Source organism: Pelophylax lessonae (genome assembly GCF_965119305.1).
Source record: "Pelophylax lessonae genome assembly, chromosome: 2".
NCBI classification, from domain to species: domain Eukaryota; kingdom Metazoa; phylum Chordata; class Amphibia; order Anura; family Ranidae; genus Pelophylax; species Pelophylax lessonae.
The window spans coordinates 153,200,158-153,220,232 of record NC_138769.1 but is presented as its reverse complement, the minus strand read 5'-3'; the positions used below and the strand labels follow the sequence as shown (position 1 = coordinate 153,220,232).

The window sequence follows — 20,075 nt, the reverse complement described above, 5'->3', positions numbered from 1 at the left end:
CACAGCGGCCTGGTATAAGATGGTTCCCAAGTTGGTCAAAGTCACACAATTTTTTACCGCGTTTTTTGCCACAAATTTTTCTTTTTGCGCCCCCCCCAAAAATTTTGAGCACCAGCAGCCACTGGATGCAACAGGGGCAAATGTGCTTGTTTTACAGAAAGTGTACTGAATGTTTTTACTTTTCTCTAACATATGCTTTAAGTAGCTTACACAAATCTATTCTCTTCACTTTATATAATTGTTTTTTGCTTATTTTCTGACCCTAAAGGACAATGTGATGCTGGCTTTGGTTGCTATGGGCAGCAATAATTTCAATTTTGTTTAACAGCGCACCAATATGTGGGCATAGCTTAAGGCCCCCTAGTGGGGGCACTGCAGAACTGCACTCACTAATGCCTAAACCCTAGACAGGGAGCTGTGGTAATTTGAAATCAACAGTAAAGTGATTGTAAAGTCTTATTTGTTATTTTGATAAAAAAAAAAAAAAAAAAAATGTTATGACTACCTGCTCTGTGCAGTTGGTTTTGCACAGAGCAGCCCGGATCCTCCTCTTCTCAGGTCCCTCTTCGCCTCTCCTAGCCCCTCCCTCCTGTTGAGTGCCCCAACAGCAAGCAGCTTGCTATGGGGGCACTCAAGCTGAGCTGCAACTCTGTATATCTATTTAGACACAGAGCTGCCATTCAGCCCTGCCCCTTCTCTATCCTGATTGGCTAACTGAGTTTGAGAGCAGCAGGAGCCAATAGCGCTGCTGCTGTGTCTCAGCCAATCAGGAGAGAGAGTCCCAGATGGCTGAGGCACTCGTGGACATTGCTGGATAGAGAGGGACTTCAGGTAAGTATTAGGGGGGGCTGAGGAGGGCTGCTGCACACAGAAGGCTTTTAATTTTAATGCACAGAATTAATTCAGATAAAAAACCTTCTGACTTTACAACCCCTTTAAGGCAGGTCCCCAGACTTTAGAAGCAAGCAGCAACTTGACTCCTTGTAATCCATGGCTATACTTCTCACACTGTTAACACTAAGCAGTCTGGACACTACTACTAAGTGTGCAGCATTTCTGAACCGGTAGCAAAGAGCATGTACTGATCGCCACCAAATTGACAATTCCATCACCTCACTCCCAATGACTGCTCCCACTGTTGCTACTGGATATAGGAAGCGCACTTCTTCCACAACACCATGCTTGTTCTCTCTCCCGGGCCCTGCTACATCTTTCTCTCCCATGACTTCAGGCTTCAAGTGAATAATGCTGTCTTGTGCTGTGGTCACTTTGCATGCTTTTCAAGGCAGGACTTCCTGTCCTCATGTGGTTTTCAGTGTTTTTTGCTTTTTATTGTGGCTTCCTGTACTATTTATATATTGTATGCCCTCTTTTAGCAGTTATACAAAGCCTGTATACTTTTCGGTGGCTCAAAATAGTGATTTTTTTGATATGACAGTTTTTTTTATTTATATGCAGATATATAATGTATATTCTATTCTAATATGATAAAGGTTGCTGTTGAAGGTCTCAAGAAAAATGGTCAAAAATTCCCATAGTCACACTCCTAACCCTTGTGGGCAGCCTTCCCAGAAGATTTGAAGCTGTTAAAGCTGAAAAGGGTTTGGCAACTCAATATCCAACCCTACAGACTAAGATTGGGATGCCATTAAAGTTCATGTGCGTGTAAAGGCAGGTGTCCCAATACTTTTGACAATATAGTGTATTGAAAGTAATACTAAAGGCAACTTTGTTTTTTTAATAACAATCATGTACTTACCTGCTCTGTGCAATGGATTTGCAATGGATCAATTGCCTTTACAAAAGCTGCAGTTGGTTATTTCTATACTTTCTATGCATTAATACTATACAGCTTCTAACCGTTTAAAAGTGGAAGTAAAGGCAAAACCTAACTCTAAGCCTACTCCCACCCCCATTCTAAACCTAATCTATCCAACAGAAAAGATCACTACACCCATCTATTCTGAAGCCGCTCTGGTCCGGTCTCCAGTGGCACCATCTCTGTGCAGGAGAAAGCTGACAACAGTTGGGAAATGCCTGGGAAGTAACATCGCCCATAGACTTACTATGGGGCTTTTGTTGTCGGCTGGCGCCCCTACACACTGCATCTGGCGCTGACAGCTCAGCCTGGGACCGGACAAGAGCAGCTTCAGTATATGCAAGTATAGCGATCTTCAGAAGCAAGTATAGCAATATACAGAGTTAGAGTAGGCTTAGAATGGGGGTGGGAATAGGTTTAGCCAGAAAGGCAAGGTGCACGTAGGCAGATTAGGTTTTGCCTATACATCCACTTTAAGTGATCAACTAGGTGTAATACCTGTATGCCATTTTTATATGATGTATATATTGTATCATATTGTTTTTTTTTTTCAGTGAATGTGCAGTCGCACCTTGCTCTTCCAATATTGTGGTAGCCTTGCAACAGGGGTATGCCTGTGTTAACAGGGAGTGTAAGTAGGGGTTAGTGCCATTTTTTTATTGAGGTCCCTCTCCTGGGTGGGTATGGTGGGAAGGACCAGGATGGTCCCATGTTCTAGAGCTGAAAGAGCCTGTGGGCAGAAGGTAATGGAAACAGGCTGCTCCTGGTTTACTAATATACAAGCATGTAGCTTTAGGAAGTGAACCCTTTGGTAGGCCCGTTTACAGACCAAGTTGGAGAATCCATTTATGAAGGACCTGCAGGGAAGAGTTGGGCGGTTATCCTGTGTTTATGTTGCAAATGCACAGTGTGAATTTTGGGTCTGGAGGAGCGGAAATATTTACAATATAATGTAGCAGCTGGCCATACAGGACTCAAATTTCAGTGCTGGATTCCTGCTGAATTGGACAACATTCCAGCTGTGAATGTCCCTGTTGGCACCACCTGAGATGAAAGACCTGTTGGAAAAAAAAAAAAACTCTACATTCTATCAGTAAAAGAATTGAAAGGCTGAACATGTGGACCTATTGGAGGTGGGCCACAGGCCTGGAGAATGCGTGCCCAAGGATGGCGGCATTTCTTACTGTTACAGGTGTGTGTGTGCCCATCTCATTCCTGCTGCAGGAGAATGGTGAAGATGCCAGTATGGTCGTTGTTGCCAGCGAATCACGGCCCTGCTTACACAGGTGCTGTGGCTATCCGAATACCATAGCTTGCAGGTGGAGACTTCGCATTCGACTTTTATAATGCACAGTTTTATGTTTAGTTTTCTTTCCTCATGCTTTCTCTTACAGCAGGTTCACAGCATTACCTTTTATATTCGGCTCATGTGAAAAGATTACAGCAAATAATGTGTATACTGGAACTATATTTTTAATTCCGTATCTGCCTGAGTGTATCAAGTATCAGACACCATAATTTAGTGATTATTCACCAGGGCTCAGTTAATGAAATTATCTGGAAGTCTATTTTATTAACTGATTAACAAAACCCATGTGCAATCCACCCACTGGGTCACACTACATTGGCAGAGCTGTCTTTGTCTCTAGATCATGATGTTCATTAACTCCATATTACCCATATGCACCGGCAACACTTTGACAAGACAGGCAATGCATGTATTATGTACATTGGGTGGGCAGCAGGCTAAACAAATAGGCTGCCATGTACTTTATTCTTCACCTTTTTCTGCCCTTGTAATACCCCAGGGACCAAGCTTCGATCCTTAAAGTGTTTGTTACCCCAACCTTTCATATTCCTGATATGTGCCTGCTGTACTTGTATGAGAAAGTATCTCATTCTTTGTATTGCTTCCTTTATGTGAAACCCCTGGTGTTCTGCCAGTCCCTCTGCTTTCCTATTAAAAACTGACCACACTAAGCAGGAGAACACACCATGGTCAGGTTTTTAGCTATGCTGGGAACTCTGTGTGCTCTCCTCCAATGATCTGACATGTCCCCCCCCCCACCCCGCATAGCCATTCACTGGGAAGCTCAGTGTGCTGCTGCTTCTTCTCCTCCCCATCTCTTATGCAGAACAGAGGGATTTAGATCACTTATAAAAATAGGGGGAAAAAAGGTATTTATATTGTATTTTTATTTCTAAACAAAATTGTTTTGCATTTCATTCCTATTTTAAACTGAAAGGGCTGTTTTACAAGGTGGTCATTTACAATCACTTTAAGGCTCCATGCACATTGGCTTAAAAATCGCTGTTTCTACAGGAGTTATGTGTTCTGCCTATAAAAGCAGATCAATGTTATCCTATGTGTCCATACACCTTTTTTTTGCAAATATAAATTTTTATTAGGAACAACCGTAGATAGGTACAACAACGGTCATACATGGAAAACAGGACAAAAGTAAGAAAAAATACAGTAACAGTGGAAACATCTCTGTACCTGTTTCCGTTAAACATAAGGAGCCATATCAATAACAATCCCATAAACATGAGGTATAGAAGTAGGCCAATTCTTCTGATAAATGCCACCAGAAATACCCCCTCTGGAGTGTTACATTTTAACATTTTTCATACAGGGTGTCTTTCTCGGAGACTGCGGAAGAACTGAGGCATATTTTAAGCTCAACGTTAAGAAGCAGGAAAAAACCGTCTTCTTTGCATTTTTGATTGAAGCTTTATGGCAGAAAAACTCTCCTAAACCTTTCTAAACTGTGTACAAAAAAATGCTCTATATGATTGTTTTTTTCTGACAAGGGAACTGGCTTTTTGTTTTCTTTTTTTTTTAGCCCAGTGTGCACAGGGCCTTGAGTTACAATAACTTCAATTTACAAAGCCATGAGTTTTTTTATTAGTGCTTTTTTTTTTTTTTTTTTTATCTCTTGATCGTTTTTTATGTTTGTTTTGCTTTTTTTTTTAACTCCAGAAAGCAATTTTTAGAATGCTCCTCTTCCTGCTCTTTTAATAGGCACCTTATTAAAATGCACCGTCATAGCCTGAAACCCGCTGTATTTTAAGTAGGAAAAAACAGGGTGATATTTGTGAACCGACTTTTACATTCACTTTATTGTGCTGTGGCAATCATTACTGCTGCGCATTAGGGCAAAGCTTCATTCTAGATGGCACCCCAACACACCATGCTCACAGATGAGAGTTGCAGTGCCAATGCCCTGATGTCCATTGCAGTGTGCAGTCAAAATTGCTACATGCACCTTTTTTTTGGAGCATTTTGGTGCGTCCGGCAGCTCAATCAAGTAAATGGACTTCCTTAACAACATGCTAACGCACTGCGGTGGTGTGATTGGGCCCTAAAAAGTATTGTGTGTATGTGTGTGTGCCTGTGAAATAAACAATTCAGTGCAAGCAGTGAATTCACAGGATGTGTGTATTTGTTAAAATTTTTAGCTAAAATTTAAAAATATTGCATCTGACAAACTTTTTATAACATTATTTCTGTGACCTGGCCAAACGAAATTCACAGCAAAGCAATAGTGGCAGCTGCTTCAGCAGAGACTGGTTGAATTTCAAACCATGTAAGGGCAGGCTTGTTGTACAGAAGTCAATCTACAGATTAACTTCTGTACAACCATTCTATTGGAAATTTTCTGCACAATCAGCGCTGCCGATTGTAGCAGCCGAATACAATACCTGAGATGGAGTGATTCCCCCATCACATCGAGAGTGTGTAGATGGGGGAATCAAGTTATTTTTTTTTTTTCATTCAACCCACGTGGGCTGTCATTTACCACTGTTTACAGCATTCGCCCACATGTGTAACTCTTTCGTCAGTCTGCTCAGGTGTGATAGGGAGGAAATGCTCAGGATAGAAAATGCATATAAAATTGAGCATGTGCACTAGCTAAACTTGAATATATCTTAAATCAATAAACATATAACACTTGCCACAAAAGTGCAAAAATTATAAATAAATCATATATGTGAAAAATGTCCATCAATGTATAATTAACGATGTGCAGAAAAAACAATCTGTTGAACTTCTGTGACTTCTATGATGATATACAGTGCTGCTAATTAATACAAAAACTGTGACATCCATGTGAGACGATCCCCACTACCAGCAGGTTAATCTTCTTACCAGATGAAACTATATGAATAGTGTGAGTGGTCCACATGAAATAAAACCAACTGTGTTCCCATGCACCTTCACCCGGCATGTGAGCACACTAAAAGCCGCTTACCAGATGGCAGATGAATTGGGCATTGGGAATGGAACTCTCCTCACTCCAGAATATAGCCTGTAGCTGATGAACGATCTTATGGTTCATGGAAGGGTGTTATTCTATCTCCTTGTTACTCCGCAAGTCACATATGTGAAAAGATGCAAATGGACCAATAATAGTGCATTACCCCCGATTTATTGATTAAAAGTAGGCAGTTACACTTACATGTATCCAAATGTTCACTGGCATGTATCAAAATTTGAGCCTGTAGACCTCCCACGTCCGGCTGCAGCACGGGCGAATGATTTGACGCGAGTGACGGCGCGACACGCCTCCTCTCTGACGTGTTTCCTCTGACGAGACTTCCGCCGAGATAGGAGGGACGTGCGCGCCGCCACACTCTCCTATAAATACCTCCTAGATTGAATGGGTACTTCCGGTGACGCAGAAAACTACAGGAAGTGTCGAAGCCGATACAAAAACCGGTGGGATTTGTTTAAAAACGGTTAAAACCTTTATTAATAGATTACCGTAAGTAATGTTAAAAGCTAATGTGTAGAATATCATCTCGTATTTGTAAAAATTTGTATATTATATATTTTTGGAGATCGGGACACCGGAAATAACATTTCTTAGTGTTTCCCTATAGGGGCATTCTGTGAATCTCATATTTAAATATTAAAAACTTCACAATACACGAATTTACATAAAAGTTCTTCTTTAAAGCGCATACACTATACATTAGATAAATATACTTTAAAATGTTAAAATAACAAATATTTAAAAATGTATAATGTTAAAATTCTATCAAATATGCATATTAAAATTATCTTTCATAAAATCATCAATGCTAAAATTAAGGAATGGAAATAATTTAACTGTTGTTTATGTGGGTATTTATGTCCCACTCCACATTCAACCCCAAAGGTCGATAACATCTCAGCTCATATATCCAGAAGGTTTCCCCTTCTGGATATTGACCTCTTGAGGTTGCTCCCCCTCCAATGGGGCACATATATGGAAGTAAACATGATGTGTCTTTCATCTGTTGCATTGTTTCCTTGGCTGGCCACTGCGTCTATGGTCCTCAATATTGCCTGTTTTCTTTGTGCTTCTTCAAAAGAGCCTAAACAACACATCTTGAAACCCCTAGCTGCTTTGAAATCTTTGCCTGGGAGAGACCTTGCTGATGCAATAGAACTACCTTGTCTCTTGTTGCTGCGCCCAGTCTTGCTATGGTGTTTGACCTGTGAAATGAAACGGTCTTCCACAACCTCACATTAGTAGCAGAGTTTGGCTGTTCCTCACGCAGGTTTAAACCTCCTACACGGCTGTTTTTGTTTCAGTTAATGACACTACATATGAAATTGATGATCATTAGCACCTGCATGGTATAATAGGTTAATCGTACACCTGACCCTAATCCTACAAAATCCCTGATTTGTGAAACGTGTTTAGGTGTAAGAATTGATGCTGATTTGAAGCCAAAGGGTAGTCCGTATTGATTTGATATACATTTTTCTTTGGCTTACTCATTTTGTAAACTGATAAAAATAATTAAAATATAGATTTTTGAAAGCATGCTTACTTTCACTTTGAAGAATTTCTTCATTCTTTTGCACAGTACTGTACATTTCTGGAGGCCCGTGTAAGGAAAAGCCTGTACGTCACTACAGGACCCTGTCACCACATGGTCACGTTTACAAAAAAGTGCACCTGTAAAAGAAGCAATTATGTACTTCTCTTTCCAACCGTCTATGTAAGGAAAATCCACCACTATTCAGTGTTTGTCTGCATTCTACTGTCGGATAAATGTTTTTTCCCCCCCATGGCATCGTGGTTCCTCCAGGTGGCTTCTATGTCCCTACAATAGAGGTATGAGCCGGCATTAGAACCACAGCAGCGGGCAGGGGGAGGCAAGCATTCTACTGTTTCGACAAAATGTTTTCAATGGCTGGAGAGCAGAGAAGGGGTCAAAAGGTAATTAAATAATGCTTCTTTTACAGGTGGGCTTTTTTGTGAAAGTAACCCTGTGGTGCCATGTTTACTTTGTAGAGGGTGCAGCCTCCAGGTAAGCCTTCATGATCACAGGTACACTTTTAAGGCACGCATTAGGGGCTGACGTGCAGAGAGATTAATATAGATGCAAGCCCTACTCAAGTCACAACAGTTCAGGCATAACTTTTTTGATGTTCCCCAGACTGTTCTCTTTGCAAAACTTAGAAAAATGATTAATTGGTTTTAAATGGTAATGCTTTTTTTTCTGGCTTTTACTGCAAAAATATACTGTATATAAATGATAAAACATGTACTGAGTCACAGTACTATTGTAAATCTCGCACAAAGGAACTTTAGAATCACTGAAGCGCCCTTAGCAGATGTACTGAGCAGAAACATTAGTCTGTTTTGAAACCGCAGTACCAGCTCATATATTGTGCTTTTGAAAATGCCTGGAGTTGCACTAAAAAGAATAGCAAGCACTGGTTTAAAAATTTGAAGAGGACCCATTTTAGGAAAAAAATATTCCTGTATATTCTGTTCAACGGCTATATACATTGTTTTCGGTCAATGGCACCACTATTTTGCAAGCACATGTTATATGTACACAACAGTACTTCTGTGGAAGCTCTTTCTGCATCTCAGGTCATGACTGCTAAGAAGCATAGGCGCATTTATGACCAACTAATGAACCTATACCTTGCCCCCCAAAAAGACACAGCTTAGTAAGTTGGAAATAGGGCAAGGCCTCCAGCTTTTTTGAACTATGCAAAAGTAACAACTTTCCAAATGTACCAAACAACCATGCCAGTCACGGTTATACTGTGAGCACCCATAAACATAAACTCACATAGTCTAAGACAGTGTTTCTCAACCTTTTTTTCAGTCAAGGCACCCTTTAAAAGATAGACGATGTCAAGGCATCCCATTCTAAAATGTTAAAACTTTACTAATCGCTTTACACAAAGCAGCAACATCCACACATAGGGCACCCAACGTTGGAGATGATTTATTCTTCCAAAGCAAATACACAAAACCCCAATTTCTCTCCATCAGTCAGCTGATGTCCCCCTAATGCTGAGGGAGAGAGGCACAGGTGGGTCAAACAAGGATGCTGTGGAGGCAACAGACATCCTCCTTATCAACTGATGATGTCATTGGTTATTAGGATGCCAGTGACTAGAAAGTCATAATTTTGCATAATGAAAACCAGTGGCTTTGTGTTACTAAATGGCAGATTGATTCACCTGCTAGCTTGTATAAAATTTTTGATCAGTTTTTAGGCATTTTGCCCAGGCACCCCTGAAGAGACCTGAAGGCACCCCAGGGTGCCTGGGTACTTTGGTTGAAAAAGGCTGGTTTAAGAGGCCTGTCCTTACCATCAGTGCCAGACAGACATTAGACTGACCCCAGAATTTAACTTGAGGGCACAGCCCATAAAGAAACATCAATTGCTGGGAAGGTCAAAAACTGCCAATAAAGCTGTGACAAAACCTCACAAGAGGCGGAGGTGGGCAACTCTTGTGACATAGAAACCTAGAATGTGTTGGCAGATAAGAACCATTTGGCCCATCTAGTCTGCCCAATATATCTGAATCCTATGAATAGTCCCTGGCCCTATTTTATATGAAGGATAGCCTTATGCCTATCCCATGCATGCTTAAACTCCTTCACTGTATTTGCAGCTACCACTTCTGCAGGAAGGTTATTCCATGCATCCACTACTCTCTCAGTAAAGTAATACTTCCTCATATTACTTTTAAACCTTTGCCCCTCTAATTTAAAACTGTGTCCTCTTGTGGTAGTTTTTCTTCTTTTAAATATGCTCTCCTCCTTTACCGAGTTGATTCCCTTTATGTATTTAAAAGTTTCTATCATATCCCCTCTGTCTCTTCTTTCTTCCAAGCTATACATGTTAAGGTCCTTTATCCTTTCCTGGTAAGTTTTTTCCTGCAATCCATGTACTAGTTTAGTAGCTCTTCTCTGAACTCTCTCTAGAGTATGTGACAGCTGAATCTCCTCAGAGCAGTTGGATGTGCCTCAGCGTAGCCTTTTCCTAGGATTCAGGCTCCACCTATTCACCTCAGGTCTTTGTAGCCAATCCCAAGGGAGCTACTTAACTTCTCTTTTAGGTTCAAACCCACAGTGATTTCTCTAAAGGAGGTTCAAGGGGCCTTCGCTGTCGTTGATCAATAAATAGGCTACTTTTTTTTCCCTGTCTGACATAAATAAACGAATACAAAATATATTCTAAAATATACCAATGTATAAGGATACTGAACTTCAGCAAAGCATAAATTATGGAACATAAGGCAGGTCAAAATTTCATTCGAAGACTGAATGAGGAAGAGAGCAACGTAACTGTAGACCAGGTTTAAAACTTATGGTAGCCAACCACTGTGCTCAAAAAATGTCAATGGCTGGATTTAGAGTAAGTCTAAGGCCAAGGCAAAATAATGGGATAATGATATTCGTAGAGTTGGCTTTCTGATAGTAGCATTTTTCAATCCACTGAATTGTTTGTTCCAGCATGAAGAAGAAATGGGCACAACTCTGCTTTGGTGACTCCTACGTAGCTTCTGAAAGTTTTGCCAGACATTAGATATACTGTATCTAGCTTTACCGCTATTTACAGTCAGGGTGTCTGGCATTCAGAAATCGCTTCCAGAATCTTTTGAGGTATTAGTTGCGGCCAGGTTGATGCAATGCAAGGATTTTTGTCTACTTAGGCGAAGATGCATTTTGCTGCCCTGCCACCCCCTTCCCCTCCACAATGCAAACCCTTACCCCCATATGGCATACACTTTGCCTGCTGATCGGCATAGCAAATGACCGAACAGAGCCCTGTGTTTATTAACAACACAAGGCTCTTTACGGAGTGCAATCGATGTGGCTGTTTTTTCTAAGCAAGGAGAAAAAACAAACAAATCTACTAGGAAAAGCAGCATATACTACACACAATACACATTAGGCACACAGGTAACCCCACTGTCACAATGAGGGGAGGATTGAGAAGCGAGGCGTCTGCAGGTTGAACCTAAATATGGGTTGAACATGTAACATTTTCTGAAAGGTGAACTTAGCCTTTAAACATCTCCCCTCCGTTGTTTTTCAGTGGCAGCAGTGAGGGCCGGTTCACATTATTGCGAGTGCGGCAATCGCATGTAATTCGGAGCGCACTGCTCCTTCATTACATGCGATCGGATGTGCGGATGCAAATTCAGCCATAAACTTTGTATGGCTTAATTCGCACTGTATCCACACCAAACTCGCACATGACCCTTTTTTTCAGCCGCATCAGGATCGGATCGCACAGTGGTTCACACTTGTGCGATCCGATCCTGTGCGAACTGTCAGATCGCACTGCGATATGCGATCAAACTGGGGGTGTTGTTAACATTTAATTGACACCCCCTGCGTATCGCATATGGCAGTGTGAACTGCCAGATGTGCGGGTGCGATGAGGGAACAGGCTGCGAATTCGCAGCCTTCCCGCATCGCACAAGTGTGAACCGAGACTGAAGCATATAAGTGGTAATCACTTACCTGATCTCCCTCTCCTAAGCTGCTCTCCCTCTCCCTGAAGGCCAGACTTTTAGTGACTGGTGCTGCCTGGGAAACAGAAGGAGCCCAGATAATGTTGAGGAATTCAGAGGAGCAAAATCATTGGACCTGGTCTGTACTGGGCCGATGATGCCAATCATCCCATATGTAGCACTTCTCCCAAGGGAGCTGCTGAAGACAGGTTCCCCTGGGTTACCATTAGTAACAGTAGGACATTCAGACATGTTTCCAAGTGACTTTACCTCAGACAAGGACCAGTCCAGTTTCTTTGGTTTTTATGTTTTATTAGGAACTTGGATAGGAGAAGGGATGAGTGGAATACTCCAACAGAACTAAACTATGCACAATAAGCAGGGACAATCTGATAAATGCTGCTTAACGCTGGTTAAATGCTGCTTAATGCTGGTTAAATGCTAAATAATGCTGAGTTGAGCTAGTCACGGCTAGGCCGCTTAATTTACTTTGCCTTCTGACTGTGAAAGAGTCCTTTAGCTTACTAAGGCACTCCTTTCCTGAGGTAGTCCTCTAAAGTAGACTGTACAGCTGAGCACCTTCAGGGCCCTTCCTGGCACCCCTTAACCCCCTAATCTTCAGGGAGTGCTTCACAACGTGGCACCCCCTTTTACAGTAACACTCCAGGTTGGCTGGCTCCTGGATCCCCTTGACCTTTCTGGAGTGGTCCCCTCTCTTAGGCAGACCCCTGGGCAGATGCTTAGGTACTCAAAATACTGTTTTCCTGGAAGAATCCTGCCCCACAGCTCTCTCATTGGCTGCTGTGGTAGATCAGACCCTCCTGATAAGCAGAACAGGGTCACAGATATGTTTTACCTAGCACCTACCTAGGAGGGTGCTACACATACAAAGCTTGGCACTTCTCGTTCACAGCCTGGATCAGCAGGCAGCCAGTGGTAGGAAGGGCAATCTGCCTGCTCCCAATCCAACAATCTCCATCCCAGCTACTGACAAGGTGAATGCATACTGGGGCCCCGCCACCCCCACACACGACTGGGCTCAGCTCCCGATACACTGTGCTTGTGTGTGTGTATGTATGTATGTATGTATGTATGTATGTATGTATATATATATATATATATATATATATATATATATATATATATATATGTGTATATATATATATATATATATATATATATATATATATAGTGCCTTGCAAAGTATTCGGCCCCCTTGAACTTTGTGACCTTTTGCCACATTTCAGGCTTCAATCATAAAGATATAAAACTGTAATTTTTTGTGAAGAATCAAAAACAAGTGGGACACAATCATGAAGTAGAACGAAATTTATTGAATATTTCAAACGTTTTTAAAAAATAAAAAACGAAAAAAGTGGGCGTGCAAAATTATTCAGTATTAAATTAATACTTTGTAGCGCCACCTTTTGCTGCGATTACAGCTGTAAGTCGCTTGGGGTATGTCTCTATCAGTTTTGCACATCGAGAGACTGAAATTTTTGCCCATTCCTCCTTGCAAAACAGCTCGAGCTCAGTGAGGTTGGATGGATAGCGTTTGTGAACAGCAGTTTTCAGTTCTTTCCACAGATTCTCGATTGGATTCAGGTCTGGACTTTGACTTGGCCATTCTAACACCTGGATATGTTTATTTGTGAACCATTCCATTGTCGATTTTGCTTTGTTTTGGATCATTGTTTTGTTGGAAGACAAATCTCCGTCCCAGTCTCAGGTCTTTTGCAGACTCCATCAGGTTTTCTTCCAGAATGGTCCTGTATTTGGCTCCATCCATCTTCCCATCAATTTTAACCATCTTCCCTGTCCCTGCTGAAGAAAAGCAGGCCCAAACCATGATGCTGCCACCACCATATTTGACAGTGGAGATGGTGTGTTCAGGGTGATGACTGTGTTGCTTTTACGCCAAACATAACGTTTTGCATTGTTGCCAAAAAGTTCGATTTTGGTTTCATCTAACTAGAGCACCTTCTTCCACATGTTTGGTGTGTCTCCCAGGTGGCTTGTGTCAAACTTTAAACGACACTTTTTATAGAGATCTTTAAGAAATGGCTTTCTTCTTGCCACTCTTCCATAAAGGCCAGATTTGTGCAGTATACTACTGATTGTTGTCCTATGCACAGTCTCCCACCTCCGCTGTAGATCTCTGCAGTTCATCCAGAGTGATCATGGGCCTCTTGGCTGCATCTCTGATCAGTCTTCTCCTTGTATGAGCTGAAAGTTTTTAGAAGGACGGCCAGGTCTTCCTAGATTTTCAGTGGTCTGATACTCCTTCCATTTCAATATTATCGCTTGCACAGTGCTCCTTGGGATGTTTAAAGCTTGGGAAATCTTTTTGTATCCAAATCCAGCTTTAAACTTCTCCACAACAGTATCTTGGACCTGCCTGGTGTGTTCCTTGTTCTTCATGATGCTCTCTGCGCTTTAAACAGACCTCTGAGACTTTCACAGTGCAGGTACATTTATACAGAGACTTGATTACACACAGGTGGATTCTATTTATCATCATTAGTCATTTAGGTCAACATTGGATCATTCAGAGATCCTCGCCGGACTTCTGGAGAGAGTTTGCTGCACTGAAAGTAAGAGGGCTGAATAATTTTGCACACCCAATTTTTCAGTTTTTTATTTGTTAACAAAGTTTGAAATATCCAATAAATTTCGTTCCACTTCATGATTGTGTCCCACTTGTTAATTCTTCACTAAAAATTACAGTTTTATATCTTTATGTTTGAAGCCTAAAATGTGGCAAAAGGTCGCAAAGTTCAAGGGGGCCGAATACTTTCGCAAGGCACTGTGTGTGTGTGTGCGTGTATGTATATATATATATATATATATAATGTACCCCGACACCATACTGTACATTATATACAGACCAGTCTGTACCCGACACCATACTGTACATTATATACATACAGACAGTCTGTACCCTGACACCATTCTGTACATTATATACAGACCAGTCTGTACCCTTACACCATACTGTACATTATTTAAAGACCAGTCTGTACCCTGACACCATACTGTACATTTACAGAACAGTCTGTACCCCGACACCATACTGTACATTATATACAGACCAGTCTGTACCCCGACACCATACTGTACATTATATACAGACCAGTCTGTACCCCGACACCATACTGTACATTATATACATACAGAACAGTCTGTACCCCGACACCATACTGTACATTATTTACAGACCAGTTTGTACCCCGACACCATACTGTACATTATATACATACAGAACAGTCTGTACCCCGACACCATACTGTACATTATTTACAGACCAGTCTGTACCCTGCTGACACTACTGTACATACATTAACCTGTTTGCAGGACTTGCTCCCCTAAGCACTCAGTTCTGAGGATGCTTCCAAAGCTGCCTCACTACAGGAACAACGTCCACATGCTCATGCTGTTCAGCCCCTTGGGGACACGCCCACTCTGTCATTGAATAGCAGTCAGCTCTCCTATTGGTTCTCCCAGTCCAGGAAGGGAGGAGTCACGATGTCTCCCCTTCCTGTATACTTACACAGGCAGTAGAGGATCGCGGGGCTGCATAGTGACGCTGACATAAGACTGTAGGAGTGTGGCAAGCTGCAGCAGACTCGCGTACCTTCTCACTTGGCTGCAAGCATGCAGGGATTTACATTGCCTGATTACACAGTGCTGAGTGGTGGGGGGAGGGGAACTGGCTCCCCCACCTGTGCAAGTAATTCAGTCCCCCCATTCTGCCACCGTATGGCGGCTGCCTAAGCCACTGTATAGTAGCACCGGCCCTGTTTGCTGCCTTGTCTTATGTAGGGTATGGTGGTGTGCCATCTTTAGGTGTCTTTCTTTTTTCAGAAGTAGTATTTTTGGAAGTATTTATTAAGCTTAAAGGCTGCAGGTTAAATATTGTTACTACAGAACTGTCTTTTTGAAGGGGTGTAAAAAGCATGTGGAACTGTAACATTTGTGAGCCTATTTTAATTATAAAGTAATACTAAAGTCTCAGTTTCTTTTATTTAAAAATAAGAAACATGTTATACTTACCTGCTCTGTGCAGGGGATTTGCATAGAGCAGATTGGATACTCCTCTTCCCAGGTCCCCTGCCAGCGCTCCTAGCCCCTCCCTTCTGCCGAGTGCCCCCACAACAAACAGTTTGCTAGGGGGTCAACCAAGCCGAGCCACTGCTCTGTGTGTCCATTCAGACCAGGAGCCGCCGTTCAGCTCTGCCCCTCTCTCCTCATTGGCTCACTGACTTTGATAGACAGCAGTGGGAGCCTATGACGTCATGCTGCCGTCTCAGCCAATGAGGAGGAAGAGTACCAGGCAGCCAAGACACTCCTGCATCATCGCTGGATTGAGAGGGGCTCAGGTAAGTTTGAGGGGGGCTGCTGCACACAGGTTTTTTATCTTAATGAACAGAATACATTCAGATAAAAAAACCTTCTGACTTTACAACCCCTTTAATTGATTCCAGGCAAAATGTGAAAGCAATATGTGAACTTCTAAATGGCATCAAGTAAATTCTGCACTGTGCTATTCGGTGTATTGTGTTATTTACTACACCCCGATTGCACAGTCCATTTAACATGTTCAGTAAGTGGAGCAGAAAGATTAGACTTCTAAAATTTGTGCTATAATACTTTTTTTTTCTTGCTCTCTCTCTGCATGCCCTTCCAAATACATTCAAACTTCCAAAGCAGGTTTGAATCGAACTGGTTGCTATACTAAACTCCTTTAGTATTGTATTTTATGTATGTGAAAGACCTTAGGGAGCTTGTAGGAATGTTTTAGCTTTAGAAGTAAGTACTGTATATACTAATATGAGCAGATCACAGACCAATTAAGTGCACCGATACATTAGAATTCCTGAATGAAGTGCTAAAGTACTAAGAAGGTAGGTTAGTGTGTCCCCTTATACAACTCAGCATTTCATTTTCAGTGCAATCAAGTGTGGTAATCTATAGCAAAACTGCTGTGGCCAGATTAGTAAAAGATAAATATTTGTTGCATGCTATGGGTTACTGAATAACTTATGTGTTTCTTGTATTCACGGTTTGTGAGTCATGTACATTTCCTTGCCAAAATAATTATGCAATTATTTGCTAATTACTGTATTTATTTTTTGCTGGTAAATTATCACTATAAATATACTAATTTATGACATCTAGAAGAGTCCCAGCTATATATTTAATTCAAAATGCAATCTCTTCAAACTCTTACAAGTTTTGCAGCAATGAGACTAGGAGTAGCATGACTGCCATCTACAGTTTTTGGCTGCAAAAGCAACACTTTGCTGAACCTCACAAAGTACAAAGGCAGACATCAACGACACTATGGCCAGCTTCATTTATGGGTTAGTGCGTTCTAAGTATCAACTAAAGTCTTAGGTTAAAGCAAAAATCTGCATGATATTTAAGATCAGGACCCTACTTTTATAGTCGTCATTTTTGGCATGAAATAGCCCTTCTGTCAAATTGTGGCTGTGCTGTATTAGCCATAGCTAATGTGTAGATTGGAATTAAAAATTTGGAGCAAAACCTGCCTACTATGTCTTGAATTTTGGTTTTGGATGGATGGTGGTTAGGGCACGTTGTGAGTAGTGAATCTCCTTGTCACTGTTCGTTTGACAATACGTTGAAGAAATTCTCATCGATGGGCCAGCATAACCATTCTCCTTGTCCTGGTCAAATGTGAGCAGTTAATGAATCCGTACGGGATCTTTAGCATGGCAGATTTTCACATCTAATTTTCAGTATGCAAGTAATTGTACCTGTCAGGTAATCACTCCACCCACTCTAAAATGCATTAGCAGTTTGAGAGATGAGCTTTTCTTGAAGCGTTTTATACACTTATTTTTTTTTTTTTTTTTAACCATACAGGTTTTTATTATAGCATCATTTATTTATTCTAGATACAAATTCAGCTAATTATATGCGTTTGTAAATGCCTATCTCTTAACTGTAGGTCACTTTATATTTATGGTTATGTCATAATAAAAAATGATTTGACTGCGATTTACAAAAACTAAATTTTTCTTCTATATTTCTATTCTCATTTTCTATAGATATACTACAGCTTTAGGACATCTGATCAATACAGAAAGACTTGTGGGGAGCCGGACATTAAAGGAACTTGAAGAAGCATTATTTTGCCAGACCAAGACTTCAAATAGTATGTCATGGGATTCCTATTGGGAAAGGAATGACCCACTCAGAGACATTGATGAAGTGGCTATTCCAGTACTGTGTATCTGCAGCCAAGATGACCCCATACGCGGGGAGCCCTACAGCACAATACCCTTTGAACTCTTTGAGACAAACCCTCACTTTTTCCTACTGATGAGCCGTTATGGTGGCCACTGTGGCTTTATCAAAGAAGATGTATCTAGTACAATGTGGAGCCACGGTGCTTTGCTTGACTTCTTCAAGTCTACTGTGGACTTCTTTGCCATGGAAGAAAGGCTTAAAGGTCTTTCAAGGAGAAAAGGAACTATCTCTGTCTCTAGCAACAGAACAACACCGGACAGGGCCTCGTGTAGAAAGGAACAAAGCTGTCCCCATAATATCCATGAAATTTATAACTGGCAGAGATCCTACACGAGGTGACAGGAACTGTATTGCCAGATTTTTTTTCTTCAAACAGACAGTTTAGTATGGGATGGAGAATAAACTGGCATCTGTGTAAAATCTTTAGAAATCTTCTGATCTGTACTGACCCAAGTGTGCTGCAGTCTCTCTTTTTACATCGTAAGCCCATCTTCCCATCGGAAGCCCATCTGCAGTTGTTTGTATTATTCAACCTAACTTTACTAGATTTGGCCATCAGATTGTAATATGATGCTAAGTGTATCAATATCCCTAACTGCATGAGTGATATCCAAGGTAAATCAAAAGGAGACTGAATAGAGATTGTACAATCAGACTGTAATATGTATAACTAGCATAATGCTACTGAAAGATAAAATGGCCATATAAAGTTCCCCTATATACCTACTGTATAAAACGAAGAAAAAACAGGTGTAACCCCAAAACGTGCTGAAAGTAGATAGTATTGTGCTATTAACAATATATATATTTTTTCATTACCATGCGTAGACAAATTAAAGTCTCAAAAAAAAAAAAAGTTTGTTGAGGAAAGAAAGTTTTAAAAGAAAAAGAAATAAACGTTTCGATTTTTGGCCTACCCCCTTTATTGCTTAGTTGTCTGGAGCTGCACCCTTGGTGGTGTGGGTAGCTCGTAGGTCAAACCAACACAGGGAGCAGTTTCTGGTGGTATGCAGCCACTGCTCAATGCAGGCCAGATGAAAAATGTGGCTACATCGAAGATGCTTGCAGGAAGAAAAAAATCCCAAAAGATCAGTATCAAGACTGACAGAGGGTTACATTATGTTACAGATAATTAATATAAACATTAAAGATTATTCTATAAAATTAATAAGCAACACATTACTTGATTGCCTCACCTTCCTCAATATCAGAATGATAGATGGTACAGTCCTTATTGTAGCAATATTTGTCATTTTACCTTCCTCTGCTGACAAATTAGAAAACAAGCTATAAAAACCTTGCACATAAATAGATCATTTCTCACCAACATTAATCCAAATGTATATGTCAATAGCTGAAACCATTTCAGGTAAAGTAGACATGACTATTTGCACTATTTATAAAGTTTAGATAAATCGTTGCCTTTTCGTTTTAGAACACATCAACCAATTGGGGAAAATTTTACCTGGTTTCCCCCAATTGTACATATTCCAATAAGGAGAGAGAGAGAGAAAAAACAAAAAAAAAAACCAAACAAACAACCGAAAGGCTTTGTAAATTGTTAAAGGTACTAAAATATTTGCATATTTGTTAAAATTGCATAGAGCAAATAGACAAAATTGTCAATATTATGCATGCGATAAATAGCTAAAAATCAGTTGGGTTCTTTTGTTTTTTTGTTTTTTTCAATAAAGTTGTATTACTATTATATCCATACAAGAAATGGGAGAAATTTCAAAAACTGTGTATATACAATTTCAGAGTATTACAGTCACAATATATTATAGCATTTATAAATGTTGGTACACCCTTATTTTGTAAGTAGTGAGAAGTGTCCTAGAACAGCAAAAACAGTCCTTCAGTGGCTATCCATATTTTTTAAATGTAGCAGATCAACTTGCAATATCTTTTTGCTACTGATGGTGGCCTGAAGGTTTTCCAATATTTGGGGATCAGGCCATTACAATCAATTTCAGCTGTAGGTAAGTATTGTGGTATCAATAATTTCTCATATATGGGGCAGACCTAACTGAGTTGTGAAACATGAGGACCCAAGGGTTCTGTGGAAGGGTCACAAAAGTATTTTTCACTATGAGGTTTGTAATCTTTCCAAAAAGGTTCAATAAGTGGGTGCTGCCATTAAATGTGGGTAAGTAAATTCTCCAGTTTATATACTTCTACATGCCCAGTACACTGGAGAAACCTGAA

General features: G+C 40.7%; 1 protein-coding gene across 1 annotated transcript in view; it reads left to right on the top strand.

Moving 5' to 3' along the window:
* The window catches only part of LOC309545524 (protein ABHD15-like), a 93,370-nt gene extending 75,025 nt beyond the window's left edge, over positions 1-18,345 (top strand). Inside the window, exon 3 of the mRNA XM_082244736.1 lies at positions 17,666-18,345. Within this exon, the coding sequence (XP_082100862.1) occupies positions 17,666-18,206 (541 nt within the window). The 3' untranslated portion in view covers positions 18,207-18,345. The remainder of the gene's footprint in view (positions 1-17,665) is intronic.
* Positions 18,346-20,075: the final 1,730 nt, after the last annotated feature.